The sequence below is a fragment of the Electrona antarctica genome, assembly GCF_951216825.1.
Source record: "Electrona antarctica genome assembly, chromosome: 16".
Taxonomy (NCBI): domain Eukaryota; kingdom Metazoa; phylum Chordata; class Actinopteri; order Myctophiformes; family Myctophidae; genus Electrona; species Electrona antarctica.
Window position 1 is genome coordinate 26,330,863 of NC_136797.1, and position 21,301 is coordinate 26,352,163.

Below are 21,301 nucleotides of genomic sequence, written 5' to 3' on the forward strand. Positions count from 1 at the left end.
AACGCAGCTGTTGGGTTTCTCTTATCTTATCTTTTTTACAGGCTGTACAGCCAACCAAAGGGTCTCTTTTCCACAAAAACTCAAGGAAAGGCAGACTACAATGTCTGGGAAAATATACTACGCCATTAACACTCAATTAGTGCACAGGATGCATAAAACATACTGTAAAAGAGGATGCATGTGTTTACAAACTGTGTAAAACAGTGGTTCCCAAAGAGGGCTCCGGGGACCCCCAGGGGTCCTTGAGGAAGTTTCAGGGGGTCCCCAGCTAAATGATAGTTTGGAACCAAATGGACCCTTATGGGTCTGTAACTCTTAGAGTGTACAAATGGAACCAAATTTTGGTTCCATTTGTACACTCTCAGAGTTAAATTAACATTGATTTCACAATATAAATTGGGGGTCCCAGAGATAGAAATGCCATTGAATGGGGGTCTGTAGACTAATATGCATGTCAAACTGGGGGTCCTTGAAATGAAACGGATTGAGAATCACTGGTCCCTGGAATATCTTTTCAAATTTCAATTTGGGGGTCCTTGACGTGAAAAGGTTTGGGAACCAGTGGTGTAAATCATAAAGCAATGTACAGTATAACGCATAAAAGGATGCATTTGTATACTGTTTGGATAAAACCACCCGTTTCGACTGTTATCAATCGACAAGACCGCAGTGATCACTTAGGATCAGTACGATTGTTTTCGACGAGTATGGGCATGCTCTGCCGATTGACAAAACGAAAACCCGGAAAACGACAGGATTAAGGTTGGCGAACATGCGTTAATATTGGGACCGCGCTGCGACATGCTTGCGGTTATGTTTAGGTGAGGGGGCGGCAGTGGCTCAGGGGTAGAGTGGCTGGATGGCAACCGCAAGGTTGTCAGTTCGATCCCGGGCTCCCCCAGAGTTAGTGTCGAAGTGTCCTTGAGCAAGTCCCTGAACCCCTAATTGCGCCTGATGTGCTGGTTTTGTGCCTTGCATGGTTTCCGCCGCCATCGGTGTATGTGTGTGTGTGAATGGGTGAATGTAATGCACAATCTATGTAAAGGGCCTTGGATAGAGGCGCTATATAAATGCACCATTTACCATTTATTTACCATTTAGGGTATGAGGTGGCTTGTCATTTTCAGTAGGCTCCCAGCATGTCCAGTAGACCGATAAGATCGGTTAACGTGTTATCAACGCCAATCGCAGCCAGTAGGCTCCAGACTACGTGCAGTAGGTCCGATCGGCTAGATAAGATCGGCGTAATGAGTAACCTACTGGGAATTATCGGTTGATTTTCGGTCGAAACGGCTCGATAAAACACAGAACAGGATGCATGCGGTACACACTACACTGTAGTGTAGTGTGTACCGTAGTGACTACAGTACACACTACAGTACACTACTGTACGCATGCTTACATAAAACAGGAGGATCAGTGACTCAGCTGGAAATTTCCACTGAGTGAGGACAGTCGACCGGGGGGATTCAAAGTGATTTATCAGAGCTTCAGGGAAACGCATCAGGAGATGGAAACTGAGAACCCCAAATAAAACGGTCTCATTTTAATGCGTGAACAGGGAATGACCCTCTCTCTCTCTCTCTCTCTACCCAAGACAAATCCTCTGGGTTTTGTCATTTTCATTTCCACCCGCAAAGTGTATACTTCAAGCAAGTATCCTCTGCCTCCTGGTAATGAGGAGCATCACCTATATTTAAGGCTTGTAATGAAATTTGATCTCACCCCAAAATGTCTTCTTCACCAGAAACCTACATCCACAAAACATGACTACTGATTTTCTTTGCACAACTGGTATAATAAACATAGCTGTCGTATTTGAAGTCTTGTTGGGGATGTACGCTCAACATACACAGATTTAAAGATCTGTACAATTCATCGGTTTGCCATTTAATTATTTTAGGGAACAGAAGAGATGGTGTTGTGGCCTTAGCCACGATCTCTTTAACACCCTGTATGGAGATTTATTGATATCAAAACCGATCACATCTCTCCACAGTCTGGGAGCGTCTGTTGGGCAACAATCAATGTCATTTCTGGTTGGGACGTCATCCAAAGTGTCCCCCCCCGTTTTAGCCGATCAGATCGAAAATCTTAAAACGTGAATAACTCTCGATTTAAATCATTCCGTCCAATTCTAAGCAAAGATTATGTTATATACGGGCCATCGCGGCCCCGTCGCTAGTCGCGTTAGAATTAATCATACCTCCCGTTGTTGTCGATCGCCTCGGGGGTGTTTTGGCTACATCTAGCTACTTCAGCCACATCCGGGATAGCGCCTGGTGCGTCGCTAAATGTGCTCCGTTGCTGCAAATCGCCGGGCGCTCTGATTTAATGGTCCTAAATACCCCCTGGCGTTCGGGGTGTTAATAACAAGCTCTATCACACGTGGTAACATTGGTGTCGGCACCACTGAGTCACCGACAGCCCTGATTCCTGTAAAAGCACTTAACGCTTAGTAAAGAATGATGATGTCAGCTTATTTGTACACAACACTGAGCCAAACAACAAACAGAATGATAACAGAGCACTGTTGATGGAAAGACATGACGTGACCGTTAGAGAAATCATCGCTGAACACAGTTCCAGATGTTTAGGCCAGTTGTTCCCAAAATGTTCAGCTCGAGACCCTAAAGGTAGGCGGCAGGCCACATTTGGAGTCTCCTCGTGACCCAAACGGGGCCCTTACAATTTAGGCGTTTGGCAGATGCTCTTAATCCAGATCAATTTAAAGTAAGCGAGAACAACACATGGTAATACATCAAATACATCTATAGATGTAGTCATCAAGGGTCATAAACAAGCTAAGAGCCTAACATCTGCACAGTGAAACTATGAGTACACACTATAGAGTGCTATGTTACAGATTACCGAATTACATTCTGAATTCAGAATTTAAGCCCCATTTCACAGTGAAAATAGCCAATCTACAAGCTCTGATAGATCTGCTATTTTCACTATTTCTTAAATGTTTTTCTTTTCTTTTTTTTAATTAATGAAATCCTTTTGAAAACAAAGAGAATTGACAATAGAAATGGATGGATACAAATGGATGGATTGGGTAACACTGGTTCTGAGTGAACTGCTTCTGTAGTAGGGCAGGTGTGTTGAAGGAATTATTCCCAAAGTGTTTGAAGTCCAGGGGCGCTCTTTCATCATGGATAAATGAAGCAAAGTTGTAAACAGCAGGAGTCCAGGGGGGAGAGAGGGAGGTGGTACCGTGTGTGGTGTTTAATTTCCGACCCGCAGCTTTGATGTGCAGTAGCCCAGGCATTGTTAACTTCCTGACAGTGGAGCGCATGGTGTGTTTGATAGGAGAACCCCTCGGCATCATCCTGTGTAACACTGACTCCGTGATGATCCAACGGCAATCCGACAGTCACTGAAGGGTTTCGCTGTCAGTCCATCCTTCTTGTAATCCATCTCTCAGTTTAGCATTTTACCACTTAAACCCGATACTGTACTTTGTCGTACGACATTATAGTGAAAATATCATATCTACCTAACCGGCTCACACAAAATATTGAATTGTGTTTGTATTGCCTATAATGAAAATGTAAAAATACGTACACCAGGTTGAAAGTGGTTAATTGGCTGATAATTCTAATAAGACAATAAGATTAGTTAAGATTGAGGTCGTTTTCATCATGAAGTATCTTGTGTGTTTTTGTTTAGGGGCGAAAGGGAGACGCAGGCATCTCTCCTGGACCAGCACCCAAAGGAGAGAAGGTATAATTTTTGCTCCTCTCTTAACCTGACGCCATCCTTTTTGCATACACTTACAGTATGTCTATCACGCACAAGAGACAGTGAAATCTGTGTGCTGCTTTTCTATTTTAAGCATGTCACTTTAGCCATGCACGTTTTCACGTTACTATGAAACCAATACAATAACCAATCAACAAGCTCACTAACACCACATCGCAGTGAGACACAGTGTGAGCTTGTAGATCAGAATGAAATTATCGATATTGACCTGATGTCATTTCTGTGCATATTTAAGTTATTTGTCTAACATCTAGACTGTGCAGCTTTTGTTTACAAAGCCCCACAGGACAAGTATGACAAGTAAATTACATTTCGTCCCAATGTTCAATGCCTAAAACAGAATAAAATCTTTAATCGCAATTTTTGGTAGGACAATTCATCGTCAACTAAAGATTTGTGACAGGCCTAATTGTGTGCTGACAATCTTGTTCTGTCTTGCAGGGAGACACAGGGATTATTGGCCCGGTTGGACTGCTGGGCCAAGAAGGTCGAAAGGTAAGACCAAACAATGCTTCCTTTCTTCTTTTTCTCCTTTTTCTCCTTCTTCTCCTTCTTCTTCTTCTCCTTCTTCTTCTTCTTCTCCTTCTCCTTCTTCTCCTCCTTCTTCTTCTTCTTCTCCTTCTTCTTCTTCTTCTTCTTCTTCTGAGCTTCTCGGATTTTCTTCTGGTTGAAACTGTCCCTTGTACCATAACAATTGACTGTTCTGGGCCAAGGGAGAACATAGTGCTGACATCTGCAGAATATATGGATGAGATCACAGCATCTCTCCGCCAAATGTGACAAATGAGACCATTATTATGAGAAGGGCCAGGAATAAGACAGCGCTGCATTACATAATCCCCTGTATAACTGTGCGTGTGGCCGCTTGCGAACACGCACGTGTGCATGTGTGCATGTGTGCGTGTGTGCGTGCGTGCGTGCGTGCATGCGTGCGTGCTTGTGTCTGCCATTACATGAGCTTCTCAATGTCTTTCCGGGTTGGCTCAGTAGTTATAAATGTACTTAGTCTGATCATTGACTGGCCAGTTCAATCAGCTGTAATTTGCTGCAACTATTGTCTGTGATTGCTCTGTCTGTCTGTCTGTCTGTCTGTCTGTCTGTCTGTCTGTCTGTCTGTCTGTCTGTCTGTCTGTCTGTCTGTCTGTCTGTCTGTGTCTCTCTCTCTCTCCGTTCTTTCTGCTGTGCTCACCACTTCTTCCATCTGTGTCAGCTGGATCCAGTCCAGGGGGGGGGGTTCCTAGTTTTGGCAGGAAGGGAGCTGGGGGCATAGCGGAGGAGTAGGAGCTGGAGAATGATGGGGTGGGAAAGTACGATGAAATCATACACGTCTTGGTTATTAGTGTGCTACAGATTAGAGACTCATCTAGAATGATTCACGCTTCTAGGAAAGAGAACTTGGACAGAGGCTGTTTTGAACATGACTGGAGCCGAGAGCAGTCCCTTGGGAGAGCTGTAAATGTCCTGTGCGCACATGTATACTTATGCACATGTGTCACACACTCACACTCATGTTTGTGTTTCATGCATAAGCAGTGGTTTTCTATGGCTATGTTCTTACTCTTTGAATTGATAAGCATATTTACCAAGGAGATTGAATACTGTATTTTACATTGTGTTTCACATAGCAGTTCTGGCTGCTCAGACATTGTACTAGCAACGAAATAATACATATTTAATAAAAGGAAGTAGAACCAAAGGGAATAACGAAAGGATAAGCATTAATAGTAAGACAGGACAGTTTTCTATGTTGGTCTTACCCCACTTGAGGTGCTGGAAGGCGTGCAATGTTCTGTGAAGTGTGTGTGAGTCAATTCCCTTAGCCAGTCACACGACAGCCATGTCCATGAATAACACCTGCAAACTTTAGTACAGTCCAAAGATGGCAGCAAGTAGTTTCACTCGGAGGCATGTCTTTGTCTGCCAAAAACGTGTTAGCAAATGTGTTTCCATCTCCGACCACAGCGTACAGTACCTCTCCTGTCCGCCATTTTTCAGAAGTGGAAAATGTCTTACGGCCGGAATGATTGCGTCATACAGCATGTACTGTAGTGTCACATTGCCAACTAGTAGTCGCAGTTGCTGTTTACTGTTGCTGTTACTGCAGTTACCCAATCACCCAATCAATACAACTTAATTAGTTGCTAGTGGTGAACACCTGCAACTTTCAGGTAGTCTCTTTACTCTCTTTGAACTGTGAGCTTCTGTGTGGGAACTGTGAACGTGACAGGATTTTGCACAACCATGAGGAGTGACAAGCCATTATAACTACAGTAGTCTTATGTGAAACGGGGTGAACTCCATCCCTGCTGGTGGCTTTACAGTAACAGAAACCTCTGATAAAATGCTTGGATGAACACACCAAGCAATGATCCACTTGGCACAAGTGCTCCCTTGGGCCATTCTTGAAATAAACAGTTTTACTCTGGCGCAAAGAAACAGTCCCAAAACAGGAAAGCAACAGAAATTGAGTACACACAATGACATCAGAGCGCACTCTTGTGTGCTATATCGACCATACCCAAGCGGGTTCCAGGAGGTTCCCACCTCCTGGAACCTCCTGATTGATAGTCAGAAGACTCAGAAACCAATTAGACCCTTAAGCGCCTGTACTGTAACTCTGACAAATGGAACCTCATGGACCCACAGTTTTACAGTGTAGATCGCTGTGCCAGAGAAAATGTGTTCATACAAGTGGGTGCGTGGGTCTTCTGTATCGATCTGGGGGTTGGAAATCACTGATATACATCATGTTAAAAATAAGCCATCTGCAGATGAAATGAAATGAAGCACGTGGAATTGGTTGCACGTGTAAATAGAGAATGCATACTGTAGGTGGTGTGCATGCATACAATTGAACAGAGGTGTAAAGTGCTTCTGCATGTTTCCATCCTTCACAGTGTAACAGTATGTCAGACCAGAGCTAGATGAGTGCCCTCAGCCAAACATGTGGCTCTTGTTAAGTCTCTCTCTCTCTGTGACACACACACACACACACACACACACACACACACACACACACACACACACACACACACACACACACACACACACACACACACACACACACACACACACACACACACACACACACACACACACACACACACACACACACACACACACACACTCTCTCACACACACTGAATGGAAAATGTAAGGCTCATGGAAAGATATTGAGAACCGAACCTACGTTTCTCTGCACGTCAGTATTGGCATTAATGGCAGTGAAAGAATCAAGAAGGCCAAAAAACGTGACATGGGAATTCAAGCCATAGGTGTAAATGTCCAGGAAGGACTGGCTGGAGAGGTCATCACCAGACGGCCAGGCCAAACTAAAAGGTCAGGTAGTTCGACCACCAACCTAAATGGCAGAGGGAACATTTAGCTGTTCCTGCAAAATACATTGCATCTCAAAGGCGGCAGCCCATACCAACCCGTACGAAGCCTGCAGCCCATACCAACCGGTCCGAAGCCTGCAGCTCATACCGACCGGTCCGAAGCCTGCAGCTCATACCGACCGGTCCGAAGCCTGCAGCTCATACGAACCGGTACGAAGCCTGCAGCTCATACCGACCGATACTACAAAGCCTGCATCCCATACCAACTGATACTACAAAGCCTGCATCCCATACCAACCGCTACTACGAAGCCTGCAGCTCATACCAACCGGTACGAAGCCTGCAGCCCATACCGACCGGTATGAAGCCTGCAGCCCATACCAACCGGTACGAAGCCTGCAGCCCATACCGACCGGTACGAAGCCTGCAGCTCATACCGACCGGTACGAAGCCTGCAGCTCATACCGACCGGTACGAAGCCTGCAGCCCATACCAACCGGTACGAAGCCTGCAGCCCATACCGACCGGTATGAAGCCTGCAGCTCATACCAACCGGTACGAAGCCTGCAGCTCATACCGACCGGTACGAAGCCTGCTGCTGCCCATTCAGAACAGTAAATAATACATTCTGAATTACAATGTACTTAGAAATTAAACCATCTTGGATTGAGTCAACATGGTCTGCATCTAGAGATGTTGATTTTGCAACTCTTAACGAGATGCCTTTAGTGGCGCTCATGAGGTCCTCATGTGAGTTTATTATAATGTGCTCTACATCATATGATTTTGAAATGAAGTTGGCACATGAAATTGTGAGAGTAATAGAGCACCGAAGTCTGACGTCAATATCGGCAGAGGGCACTAAGTCCACTGGTTCATGTACTTTTTATTTGCATTGTAATCCCCATAGGGGGATGTTTAGATCGCCTCATATAAGAACTGCGTTTGAAAAATAAACAAATCATCCAGGCCGTTTCACTCCTATGGATATGAAGAATCAACTGACTGAGAGAAAACGCTAATGTTACTGCTGCTGAATTAGTTACATTTTCGCTAGAAACAGACTGTATCAAATATGAGTGACTGACGGTCTTAAACGATACAGAGACACCTCCCCGACAATTTCGCCGAGACAGTTTGTTTATTCTTGGACCACAATGCTTATATGAGACGATTTCAAGATGAGCCCATGTTATTCTCCATAGAGAAATGACTTCCGTGAACCAGGGGATGGATGAGCGAGTGACGTCAGGACTTCGGCGCGAGTATTTTTTATAGCTTTTATCCAGTAGTACCATGGCCACCCACAAGGGGCATGCAAGGGAGAAAAGCTTTGCGAAAGTTTGCATCTTTTTGTACTTGCCTGAAGTTAGGTTCAAATTAGCTTCAATGGTGAGAGATTAATTTATACAGATTGACAGATTATTTCCTTTTCTCTCCTTTCTCTCTTTTTCTAGCACTGATTCTCTCAACATCTCCCCCTCTCTCTCTCTCTCTCTCTCTCTCTCTCCCCCCCCCCCCCCACTCTCTCTCTGGTAGTCAGGAGTCTCTTAGAATAGACTCCCACTCTCACGACATGGAGGTCATCACCATGGTAACCTTGGTAACACACGGTGACATCACCAGATCATGCCGAAGGTATTGGTCAGTGCACCACAGATGACTAGAGGAAACTTGTAAAATGTTGACCACAGGGTGTCAGTCAGGGTGCTTTACAGCATGTCCACATACTCAGACACTTAATAACCATTTTCCTCATGCACTGCACAACATGAAAGACACTTGTTCTTCAGTTGTGTTTTCGATGCGTGTTATTATTACGTGTGTGGTTAATATGAAACGTAATAGTTCCTTAATTATGGACTTACTGTAATGAGCATGGCGTGGTTTTATTTATGCCATTGGTTCTTTTCTTTTTTTTATGTTTTTTTTTGTGGCTTTCGCCTTTATTTTATATATTTTATGGAGGGACAGACAGTAGGCTGACAGGGAATGGGGAGAGAGATGGGGGGGAAGACATGCAGTAAAGGCCGTCGGGATCGGGAGTCAAACCCGCGGCACACTGCCAGACTGGATTACCAGCCAAGGTGCCTGGACCACTGAGCCATGGCCCAGGCCTGCCATTGGTTCTTAACATCAGGTCTGGGCACCACCAGTGGTCCAGTTGGAGCCATACGGGTCTGTAACTCTGAGAGTGTACAAATGGAACCAAAAGCACCATTTGGACGTATGGGTCCTGAAATGAAATTAAATGATTACTATATTTACCCAGGGTATCTGGGCTAAGCTCAAGAACTTGTTTCCAGCCAGGCCCTGCTCATAGAACACATTTCATCGTAGTGGTTCAATGCCTTGTTCAAGGGCACTTCAGCGGTGGTAATTTTAACGTGTCGGACCGCTGATTCGAACTGGCGACCTTCCGGTCTCTTAGAGTTTCAATTAACACTGAGGATTTTCCTGTGTAGAATGGCGTCCCAGATAATAAAAACAATTAAGCAAATAGTGATCTGTGTTTTAGCTAGTGCCTATCAAACTTGGGGTCCTTGGAATGAGAATCACTGGCTTATGTAATGTACCACCTGGGAACCAAATACTGTATCTCCAAGAGGGATCAGAAAAAACAAGAAGTAGTGCTTTGTGGGTTCTTACTGTAGTTGTAGAAAACTGCAAACAGGTGCTCTTTGGAGAGGGTTTTACTAAATACGTAGGCCTACAGGACAAGAGTTATTTAACAGTTCTATTCATTTGAGTTTGTAAGAGTTCACAGTGGAAAGAAAATAGAAGGTGGTGAACTTCAAAAAACGGTCCAGTTGAAGTAGAAAATCCATGTCTTTTAAAAAGCAATGGTTAAAAAAAGAAAGAATAACAAATCTCCAAGAGGGCTTTGACATAATTATTGTTTAATATTAATAACAAAAACATGCACTGCAGAAATGACTGGGACTATTCTTTCATATGCTAACAATATACTGTATGTGAGGAGGTGGGGTGAGGATTGTTTGAAATACGTTAGTGGTGCATGCAGAGGTAAAAAAAAGAAAGAAAAAAAAATAAGAAAAATAAATGAAAAGAGGTTGAGAACTTGCCTGCTATGCCTACAGGCCATGTGTGTTTCACAGCTGACTCGGGTGGAAAGTGTCAGGCTGTCCTAAACGTATAGCAGCTTCGCACTGAGGTCTGGACCAGCTAGGGGCTGAATTTTCCCTCATAAAATCCCTACTGACTTTAAATGCAGTTGTACTGCGCCGCTGGGTCACCATCGTCTCATGTTTACGATGGCCACTTTCAACCTGGTGTCTACCATTTAGGGCATGTCGTTATAGATGAAAATGAAAAAATATATATGCTATTTTCAGCATGCAACCAAGTGTAAAATTACTTGTCTTTTACTTATTTTGGATCTCTTGTCCACTAGTCCCTTCCTAACACTTTAGTCTATAGTTTTTTTATCTGTTGACGAAATTGTCAATATATTTAGTCTTAGTTTTAGTCATCATAGCTTAGTTTTCATTTAGTTTTGGTCAGTGAAAAAAGGTAGTTGACAAACATGTTTTGTCATAGTTTTAGTCGACGGAATCAACGCTGTCCTACAGCAGGCTGCCGAACGTCGTAGAGTTGGAACAGAGTGTCTTGCTAAAAGTATGGACTAGTTTAAAAAAAAAAGAAAACTGGGCAGAATAAAGAAACCGTGTGGGACTAACAATAGTGTGATACCTTAATAGCGATCCCACAATAACTAACGCAACTGTGGTTCATGAGAAATGTATATCCTGTGGTCGGGTGGGACCACTACTGGTTGACAAGTGGTACTGCATGCAGGCCAAAGCACAAGTCATCTTCTGCTCAAACAGGATATCCGCTATAGCTCGGCGGTAGAAATGTTGGCGCTTGCGAGGCGAGACCAGCATGGCTTTGAATTACGGACAAGGACAAGAAAGTTGTAGGCAAAATAGGGATTAAGTAGTTAACAGAACAACAGGAGATCCTTTCTTCTCGACTGGAGTTCCTTTCCTCTCAGATTCTATTTAGTTACAGTATCTATTTCTACCATTTTTTCCCCCCCCATCTCACACACTCCCTCCCTCCCTCCCTCTCTCATGTGCCTCCTCCTGGCCTGACACTCCGACTGGGAATTCTGGAATTTTGGCTGCTGGTATATCCATGGAAAACGGTAATGGGGAGAGCAGCAGTGCTTTGAAAGTGTGATCGGAGTGTGATTTTACAGTGTCAGACAAGCCAAGCATGTTAAATCCTGTACAACATTTTGTTCTGAATGGGTTTTCAATATGGTAGGCGGCGCAGGGTCAGGCAGAGGGGACCTACAGTGCACATGGGCCAGGCCTCAAATACAGGCTGCATTACAAGCTACACCTCTCTCCTTACCAGAGCCCAACCACCGAGTACTAATTCATGTTTTGACCTACTGTATGTCAAAGCGCAAAATCACTTCTACCGGTAATCAATTTGAAAAACGTACATTCGATAAAATAAATTGTGAACATTTAACTTATAAGCAATCAAATAACTTTTTTTGATGAACACTATATAGATATACACTATATGAAAAGAATATTAATTTTAATGGACAAGAAAACAAGTAAACGTACATAACACACTATGTAGCTTTCCTCTTCTACCTCGGATTCGCTCAGGGGATAACTTGAATCTTGACCATCAGGTCAAAATGTGTGTCGGAACCTGACATGACCTCTTGACTTGATCTAAATGTCTCAATAAAAGAGCAGGGAGACAAAATGTTATATATATATATTGTAACATGATTGGACAAAATCACATTTTATTCAGTAAAAAAAAATTGTCTGCTAGGTCTGCTATTTTTGAAAAATCGTAAAAATGCGGCACAAATCTTTGAATATATATTCTTTCAGTGCAAACTTTTTTTTTATTTCGACGTCTAATTGAGCCCTATAGGCCTATTGAAATATGAAATTACACATCGGCAGCATAATTGCCAATACTGATGTCGTCAAAATGTTAAATAATGGTTGATATTTTGATATATTGGCCAAGTTGATACATCAGTCTGGCTCTCCTCCTTACCCCCTGACTACCTCACCGCCAGCCTCTCTGTGTGTGCTGTGTATATCTTCAGTATTCACAGTCTCTATAGACTCTTTGTCCTCTGTTATCCCTTTTCCCCCTCCTCTATCATCTGTCACGTCCAATGTCATGGTCGTCAGAGCAGTATAGTAGCAGAATGTGAGGCCAGTTTAGGAAATGAAGATGCAGATTTATACAGTATAAGGCAAAAGCTCAAACTACTACTAGTCCAGTAGAGAATTGAGTACCACAGACGAATAACAGTCTAAGTCCACACTATTGATCCATAATATATAAATGATAGATAAGGGTTCAGGACAACGAGGCCTTTTTGTGGAGGGGTCAGTCTGAAATTTGGACTTAGACTGTTTTTCGTCTGTGGTACTCTATTAAGGAATGAGTTAGGAGCAGCAGGGAATGTTGTTTAGATAGCTTGTTTAGACAGATGCTAGTGCTGATGTTTATCTGGTATCCTAGTTTCTTTGAGGGATTACATTGTTCTCTTTGCACTCTACTTATGTGACTATTTACCTTGTTTGTTGTCTAGGCTGCATGCTTACTCCGATTTCACACTTGTAAATCGATTCGGCATAAGAACATCTACCAAATCCCGCCCTAAATTGGAAATGGCAGAGCCATGCAATGAGCTGATGTGAATGCACACGGCCAACTGTCACACTCGTGAAGTTTAAGTGTTTCATACTGTATGTGTGGCATTCTCAGAAGCCATGCCTGTCTTGTGTAACTGCTTGTGTGGAGATAGATTATGTAATTATCCCACGGGGGGGATTCAGTTTCCAGAGGCAGCGCAGCACAGCGCAAATACAGAGGAAAAAGTAGATACAGCTACTGTATGAATAGCAAAAAGATAATTAAGAATAATTATAGAAGAGGAGGAGGTGCGTGCGATTGTGTCTTTTGGTGTGTTGTAGTAGTTCAAGACTTGTCTATGCATGCTAACCTTACTTGATTATCTGAGCACATTACCTGCCTGAGCACATGTGCAATTTGGTCTATAATGTCTCAGGGGCACCTCTTAAGCATCTATGAACCTCAGAAAGTCAGGATATAAATGCATGTTTTTAGTGTACACTGTATCTAGATTACACAGAGCTAATTATCTAGTCTAGACTCCCAAAACAGAATTCTCTCCAATATTAACCACAAATTAAAATGCAGTATCTACTTTGTTTATACAAGACATTACCTGCTTGCGCATCTGTCTGGCATAAAATCTGTGAGGTCATTCCAAACCAAATTCACTATTTATATTCTACTTGTCAAACAATCCCCATCATCATCATCATCATCATCATCCCACAGGCTGATTCAAATCAACCATCAATTCCTCAACTTACACAGGATCACAACTCTATCCTGCCCCTAATAATAATTGGTGTTTATATGGAAGAAAACATACTATGTTTAACTTGGAGCTCAGACAATGGTGAAACATGGCGTCTCCTTTGGGGCCAGCCAGATTGCAGCCAAGATTTAAGGTATTGATTTTCCAAGGAGACTGGTTAAAGTGTATGTACACTACTCACAGATCAGCCCTCATATCTCAATGACTTAGCCCATTTTGGGTGGGAACCCCACGGTGTTAGCATTATGTTATGCTTTAGCTATTGAAAAATAGCAGATCTACAAGCTCGTAGCGCGCCACTCGGTGGTCTGCTATTTTTGAAAAATGACTGACGACTGACATAGAAACATAGCTTTTTCAGAAAACTGTCAGGATGTAGAAGACATTTTTAGAATCTGATCTCGGGTCAAAATGGGTTAGAGAAGGAGAGAAGTGGAAAGATGAGTGGTGGACTGGTGGTGCATTTCTAGCACCTTTATCCAAAGCACTTTATCACCCATTCACACACACTGTGACACTGATGGTAGCGGTATAGCCATGCAAGGCACAACCTGCTCATCAGTGCAGGCCTATTCCTCAACAATGTGTGACTGCAGTGTGGAGGCTGGACTGCATGGAAATCAAACCACAACCATAAAGCTTCCGATTCCCAAATTGCCACTTCAAGGCCTGAGCCACAAGTAAAAACAAAAAAGAGGCAGCAGTAGCTCAGGGGTAGAGTGAAGTGGATGCCTTGAAAAAAAATCAGAGGGTCCCCAGTTTGATTCTCAGCTCCTCCAGTCTTATTGTTGAACTGTCCCTAGCAAGACATATCAATCCAAGCAACATGTTGCTGGGTCAAATGCAGAAAAGTAATTTCCCCTTGGCATCACTACTACATATATTTATTTATAGAGGTTTCTGGCATTCCTCTGTGTCCATTAGAGCCAGACACATTTTGGCATCATACATAGGTATAGAGGGTATGCGCATGCTTAAAGTGAATGGCACATCGAGTGGCAAATCGAGTGGCAAAGCAACATGCAAAGTGAGTTTAACATAGTTTAACGTTGTTTAATGCAATCAGATAGGACTTTTCTGTTTGGATGCATGGGCTGTCAAGGCCAGAAAGTAGGTTTTTGCCACTCAGTAGGCATTCCTGCATAACTTCCGGGTTTGATGATGATGTCACGCGCATACCCTCTATTGTACATGTGACCTCTTTGCTAAGCATGCACAGAGTATACGACCAATCAGACCAGTGTTGTCTGATTGGTTGCTGATCTGGGGAGTGGCTCGTTGGAAGTGATGGCTGACACCTGGGTTGGTGTGGCTGGCTGCTCACTCACACAATCAGTCTGAGCTTCAGTTGGAGTGCATACTGCAGACAAACTGATACAATCCACTGCTGAACAAGGTGGCAGCTGTTTTTTGGCATCTACAGTCTACTCTGAAAAGGTTTGTCTACATCCCGTACATGGAACTGCCTTTCAAGATTCAATAAGGTTTTATTTGTCACCAGTGATGGAAAGTAACTACATATTTACTCAAGTACTGTACAAAGTAGCCGCAATTTGCAACTCTAGATTTTTTTATAATGGGATGAATCTAGAGTTGCAATACCCTCCATTGAGGGTTTTGCGTTTGCGATCTGCTTGTCTTAAACGACGTTAAACTCACCAACATTGCAGCTGTAGTCCAAGCTTGAATTATTCTCTTTCAATCTGCCGAGCTTGTTTTTCATAAAAATCCCCCGTAGACATGTTATGAGCTACTTTCTGTCAAGAAGAAGAAATGTTGGAGTTTGGAAGCGCTCGTTTTTATTAAGGGGTCGCGCTGCTGCCTCCTGCATTATGTGCAAATGCGAAACAGATGCATGCAGGGATGTTCAGTGACTTACAACGAGCGCTTCCAAACTCCAGCACTTAGAAAAAGAATCGCTTGCACAGAATTTCTTGACAGAAAGTAGCTCATGTCTACGGGGGATTTTTATGAAAAACAAGCTTTGCAGATTGAAAGAGAATAATTCAAGCTTGGACTACAGCTGCAATGTTGGTGAGTTTAACGTCGTTTAAGACAAGCAGATCGCAAACGCAAAACGATGAGTGGGGAGTCAATGGAGGGTATTGCAACTCTAGATTCATCCCATTATAAAAAAATCTAGAGTTGCAAATTGCGGCTATGCACAAAGTCCACCTTTTTGAGGATTTTTTTTACTTTACTGTAGTAGTTCCAATTTCCAATACTTTTACTTCTACTCTCAGAGATCTCAGACAAATATTGTACTTTTACTCCACTATTTATTTGAAACCTTTAGTTACTAGTTGCTTTTATAGATTTTGATTATAATTACAAAATATACATTACCCACTAAAGGCCTATATTCAATTAGGCCTGAAGTGGGTCTATTCCATTTTAAAATAGCCGATCTACAAGCTCACAATGCGTTCTGATGAGCTTGTAGTTCTGCTATTCCCTCGGATTTTCAAAAGAAAGAGGCATTCTGCATAATGAGTACTTTTGACTTTTGGTAGGCTACTTTAGTACATTTTGATGCCAATACTTCCTACTCATGTAAATTTTGAATTCAGGACTTTTACTTGTAACAGAGTATTTCTACATTGCCGTATTGATACTTCTACTTAAGTAGGAAATGTGAGTACTTTTCCCACCACTATTTGTCACTCACTTATGCATTGTCTGTAATACACAGTGTGTTGAGCAGCCACCATGGGAAAGACAAAGAAGTCTCAAAAAGTGCAGTCTTCATCCGCCGCCTCCGAGGAGGAGGAAGAGTATGTTGTTGAGAAGGTGCTGGACAGGAGGGTCACTAAAGGCAAAGTCGAGTTCTTCTTGAAGTGGAAAGGATTCTCCGAGGAGCAGAACACCTGGGAACCGGAGAAGAATCTCGAATGTTCCGGCCTCATTGCCGAGTTCATGAAGACCTATGATAAAAGCAGCAGCAGTGGCGGCGGTGGTGATGCTGCTGCCAGCAGTGACGCTGCAGGCGCCTCAGGACGCACCAAAAGCAGCAGCGGTGGTGATGCTGCTGCCAGCAGTGACGCTGCAGGCGCCTCAGCACGCACCAAAGACGCCAGTAGTTCCAAGAGGAAAAAGCCAGCCGACCAGACAAAAGACGGCAGTCGTTCCAAGAGGAACAAAACTGATGACGAGAAGGGGGTTGAGGTCGAGCCCCCACGTGGCTTTGACAGAGGACTCGAACCGGAGAAGATCTTTGGAGCCACCGATGCAACTGGAGAGCTGATGTTCCTGATGAAGTGGAAGGGAAGTGACGATGCCGACCTGGTGCTTTCCAAAGTGGCCAATGTCAAGTGCCCACAGGTTGTCATTGCTTTCTATCAGGACCATCTCTCCTGGCCCGAAGATGGCGACGAGTGTGCTGTGAAAACCCCTTCCACCACCTTCCATTATGAGGCATTGTCAACTGCTCCATAGTGTGTCCACTATGGAAACACTATAGAGTGTGTCCATAGTCCATATGCACACTTATTTTTATTTTTAATACAAAGAGATGTATTTGGTTACTCGGGCAGACACATTGCCTGATCCCGTTCTTCGTGTTGGGGGTGAACAGGAGGTCTGATTCAGCATTTTGGTGGTAACTGGGGTGGCAATACCTGCTCCAAATCTGTCTTGGCTGGGCAACCACCATTTATGTGCCTTTCATGTAAGCCCAATAGGGGGTGCAAAAGAGCCTGAAGTGATCGGAAAGATCCAATATGACTGCAATAGATGGACATGGCTTAATTTGTTTCAGAAGTTTTCCCAAATGTTCTAATGGCAAATTTACAAGCTCACGTGGTATGTGTTGTGAGCTTGTAGATCTGCTATTATCAAATGGCTTAAAAAGTAAAGTGGGACTTAAGTTGTTGTTGTTGTTTTTTATTGGGTGACACCGAGATGCAAGTTTGGAAAGAATAAAAATGCTCATGTTATGTCTTAAGTAATTTTGTCATTTCTGTTTTTATTAGCTAGCTGTCTTGTCTTGACTGTATATGTATTTGTTGTTGTTCCTGAATCCTCACACATTTGACATCCATAATGGTACATTGATGGGTTATGTTTGGCATCCATAATGGTACATTGATGGGTTATGTTTGACATCCATAATGGTACATTGATGGGTTATGTTTGACATCCATAATGGTACATTGATGGGTTATGTTTGACATCCATAATGGTACATTGATGGGTTATGTTTGACATCCATAATGGTACATTGATGGGTTATGACATCCATAATGGTACATTGATGGGTTATGTTTGGCAGTTTCACATGGTATGATAACCGCGGTGCTTTGTGGTAGTAGTTTGGCAAAGCAAATCATCGCAGCTCCCTCAGCAGTGTTGAATTTTTGTTTTGTTTTGATCATAGTCTTTTTGAATACAATTTAGTTTTTGTCATTTTAGTCACCTGAATTGTTTTAGTGTTAGTTGTAGATCTGCTATTTTCAGCATGCAACCAAGCATAACATGAGTTGTCTTTCAAGTTCTTCTGGATATTTTTTCCACTTGTCTCTCCCAAACATTTTAGTCTAGTTTTTATTTGAAATTGTTAATAGTTTTACTAGTCCTCGTAGCTTGGTCTTTATTTAGATTTCATCATTGAAAAAACATAGTTTTATTAGTCCCCGAAATCAACACTACTCAGAGGACCCCTAATGTCTAAATGACCCCTGTAGGTTTATGAGTGTTCAAATGTTTTGTACATTTCAGAGTTAAATGAGTCATTTTACATTTGGGTTCCAGTTTGAGTTTAGTACAGGGATTCTCAACCTTTTTAATTTCAAGGACCCCCAGTTTGATATGCATTAGACCACAGACCCCCATTTTCATAACACTTATGGGTGTGACCCTGTACTACACTCTAAAATCCTTAGTCTGAGAGACTGAGTTAACCCATTCATAATTTTTTGGGGGGTTGGCTATTCTGCTGTGACGTGAACCTGTACATCTGGTATTTTGGGAACATTTTTGAAAAATATTGAAATGTGAGAACTACTTATTTTTAGAAGGCATTTGTAGACTCGGCCTCAGGTCTTAATGGGTTCGTAAAGACCTGTAAGGGTCCACTTAGACCCCTGGTTGTCCGCGGAGCCCACATTGAGAAGCAGTGGCTTTAGCGTGCCATGCATGGGACCTCTGCAGCTTAGGGAGGTGCGACGGAGGGGGGGGAAAAAAGTGCTTACAGGGTGCTACTGGGTGAGCTGTTGTAAATGAAAGGCATTCTGTTGGCTTTATCTGATTGAACACACATGCTCGTTAAGCAAGTGGCATTGTAAACACGGGCGGGCCAGTGGGAAACAGCCGCTCTCATTAGCAGGGTTATAATGAGCGAGATAAGGATCTGAGATGGTCTGGGCTATGGGCCGAGAGGCCAGGGTTTAGGATCAGCCACAAGTTGCTCTCTGTGTGTTTTCAGTTCTGTCACGTGGAACAGCAAATGTCAAGAGTTCCAGATAGTTCATGACAGTGTGTGTGTGGACAGTGTGTGTGTGTGTGTGTGTGTGGACAGTGTTTGTGTGTGTGTGTGTGTGTGGAGTGTGAGTGTGAGTGTGTGTGAGTGTGTGTTGTGTGTGTGTGTGTGTGTGTGTGTGTGTGTGTGTGGACAGTGTTTGTGTGTGAGTGTGTGGACTGTGTGTGTGTGGACAGTGTGTGTGGACACAGTGCGACAGTGTGCAACGCGCCAAATGATACAAATAAAGCCAAGTGGTCGTCAAACTTTTTTTAAATTTCAAGGACCCCCCGGTATCTCTCTCAGAGTGTTCAAATGGAACCAAATGGACCCATTTGTTTCCATTTGTACACTCTTATTTACCCCCTCAAAGGTCCATGAACCACACTTTCTAATTTAGCCCTGACAGTCTCCCTCTAGTGGTCTGAGCAGGGAGATTTGGTTCATTTTGAACCACAAATGGGTCAGCGGCCTACTGATATACACTAACCGAGAGACGGGAAGAAAAGTCAGGCTTGTAGCTATTTAGCTAGAAATTCTGAATATATAAAAAACAAAGCAAAGTAGTTGTGGATGCATACTGTAACAGCTGAATTCAGTCAAGCGCTGTGTGTGTGTGTGTGTGTGTGTGTGTGGGGGGGGGGGGGGGGGGGGGTATGGTGTCGCGCTGACAGTGACATGGTTATTATTGAGATGTTTATAGGAATGCTTGGAGAACATAATGTTCCTCCGCTGCAGTCAGTCAGATGACAGCCACTGTTCACAGCAACTCTGGGACAGTGATTTTGACAGCAAATTTAGATTTTACTTTTAGACAGTCATAGTCTTTTGAATAGTTCTCATTTAGTTTTAGTCACCTGGAATGTTTTAGTGTTTTAGTCTAGTTTTAGTTGACGCGTTGTGACATTGCATATCTGCTATTTTCAGTATGCAAACCAAGTGTAAAATGACTTGTCTTTTACTTATACTGGATCTCGTGTCCACTAGTCCCTTCCTAACATTTTAGTCTAGTTTTTATTTGTTGAGGAAATTTATATTTAGTTTTAGTCATCATAGCTTAGTTTTAATTTAGTTTCCATTTAGTTTTTGTCAGTGAAAAAAGGTTTTTTTTCTCCTCTTTCTCATAGTATTAAAGTCGACGAAATCAACACTGTCTGGGAGTCTTGGATGGCTACTGTGAGGCTGTGGTTTAGGAAAACGGAACAACAGGAGTCTTTCCCTCTCTGTTCCTCTCAGCTCGCTTTGCTTCTCTCCATGTCTCTATCAAAGTGTGTGGTTTAGGAAAGCATGTCCTCCCACCTTTTTGATTTTTTCCCATTTGTTGGGAAGCCTGTATTGCTGGAGTCAGCAGAACCCTAGAATCCTCCCGTGTCTTCAGTGTAGTCTAGTCTGGTCTGGTCTAGCCTGGTGGTAAATGTAAAGTGATCCTTGCCTGGCTTCACCAGCATCCCCTTTTTCCCCCTGTGAATATGGCCAGTGGAAAGAATGTGATACCACAACAACCGATTGATTCCTTATGGCCCTGGTGTTTGTCTATTGGTGTTTGCCTGTTGGTGTTACTGTTGTTTGAACGCACGTTAAAACTCGAGTTATTTAATGCCAGATTGCTGCATGCCAAATCTACAAGCTCACAGCGCGTCACAATGCGATGCATTTAGAGCTTGTAGATCAGCTATTTTCAATTGTGCAACACCATCGTACGACAAAGTAAAAAATATGACTTATGTTCTTTTCATCTGTTTTGTAGGACTCTCATTCCTATAGGCTTATGTATGCTTCATGTGCATCATGTCACTTGAAGAAAATGATGCATTTCAACTGCCTTTTTCAACCATTGCTCTGTCCTTCAGCTGCTAAGTTGATGTTTGTTTGTCTCTTTCAGGGACAAAAAGGTCACCCCGGGCCCCCTGGTCTCCCTGGAGAATCTGTAAGTATCTTTCGGAGGTACCATTTAAACCCTAATGTATCAATATTACTTTGTTGACCGGGGTCCCCCAGGGTTCTATCCATGGCCCACTCCGTTTCTTCTACACCTTCTACGCCAAGTCTTGGGGAGCCGAACATAATGGAGTAATCTCTCAAGACAGATTGATATTCGATTAAATCGATTTCAATCCCATCAAGGGCTTGACCCTGATGCTATTATGACACGCTGTCCCTCCTCTCACACTGCGTCTGGCTGAGTCCTACATGACACTGGAGGAACACTGTCCCTGTGAAACCCTTTCGGCCCGTGGAACCAGTAGGAGGAGACTTGGCTCTTGACTGTTCCCTTCCAGGACAGCAAGGCTATTTTAGTTCTGGAGCTTCCAG

The 21,301-nt window shown here is 43.1% G+C and overlaps 2 protein-coding genes across 2 annotated transcripts in view; both read left to right on the top strand.

Moving 5' to 3' along the window:
* Nucleotides 1-21,301, top strand: part of LOC306940080 (uncharacterized protein) — a 132,428-nt gene that overhangs the window by 39,644 nt on the left and 71,483 nt on the right. Inside the window, exons 6-8 of the mRNA XM_079525044.1 lie at nucleotides 3,676-3,729; nucleotides 4,210-4,263; nucleotides 20,871-20,915. Of these exons, the coding sequence (XP_079381170.1) occupies nucleotides 3,676-3,729; nucleotides 4,210-4,263; nucleotides 20,871-20,915 (153 nt within the window). The remainder of the gene's footprint in view (nucleotides 1-3,675; nucleotides 3,730-4,209; nucleotides 4,264-20,870; nucleotides 20,916-21,301) is intronic.
* Nucleotides 14,810-17,476, top strand: LOC306940081 (chromobox protein homolog 1-like). The gene is made up of 2 exons (XM_079525045.1): nucleotides 14,810-14,970; nucleotides 16,226-17,476. The coding sequence occupies exon 2, from the start codon at nucleotides 16,243-16,245 to the stop codon at nucleotides 16,966-16,968; it is 726 nt and encodes a 241-aa protein (XP_079381171.1). The 5' UTR covers nucleotides 14,810-14,970; nucleotides 16,226-16,242; the 3' UTR covers nucleotides 16,969-17,476.

Bases quoted from the DNA above. Each gene is read 5' to 3' on its own strand.
- LOC306940081 (XM_079525045.1), top strand. From the start codon at position 16,243: ATGGGAAAGACAAAGAAGTCTCAAAAAGTGCAGTCTTCATCCGCCGCC.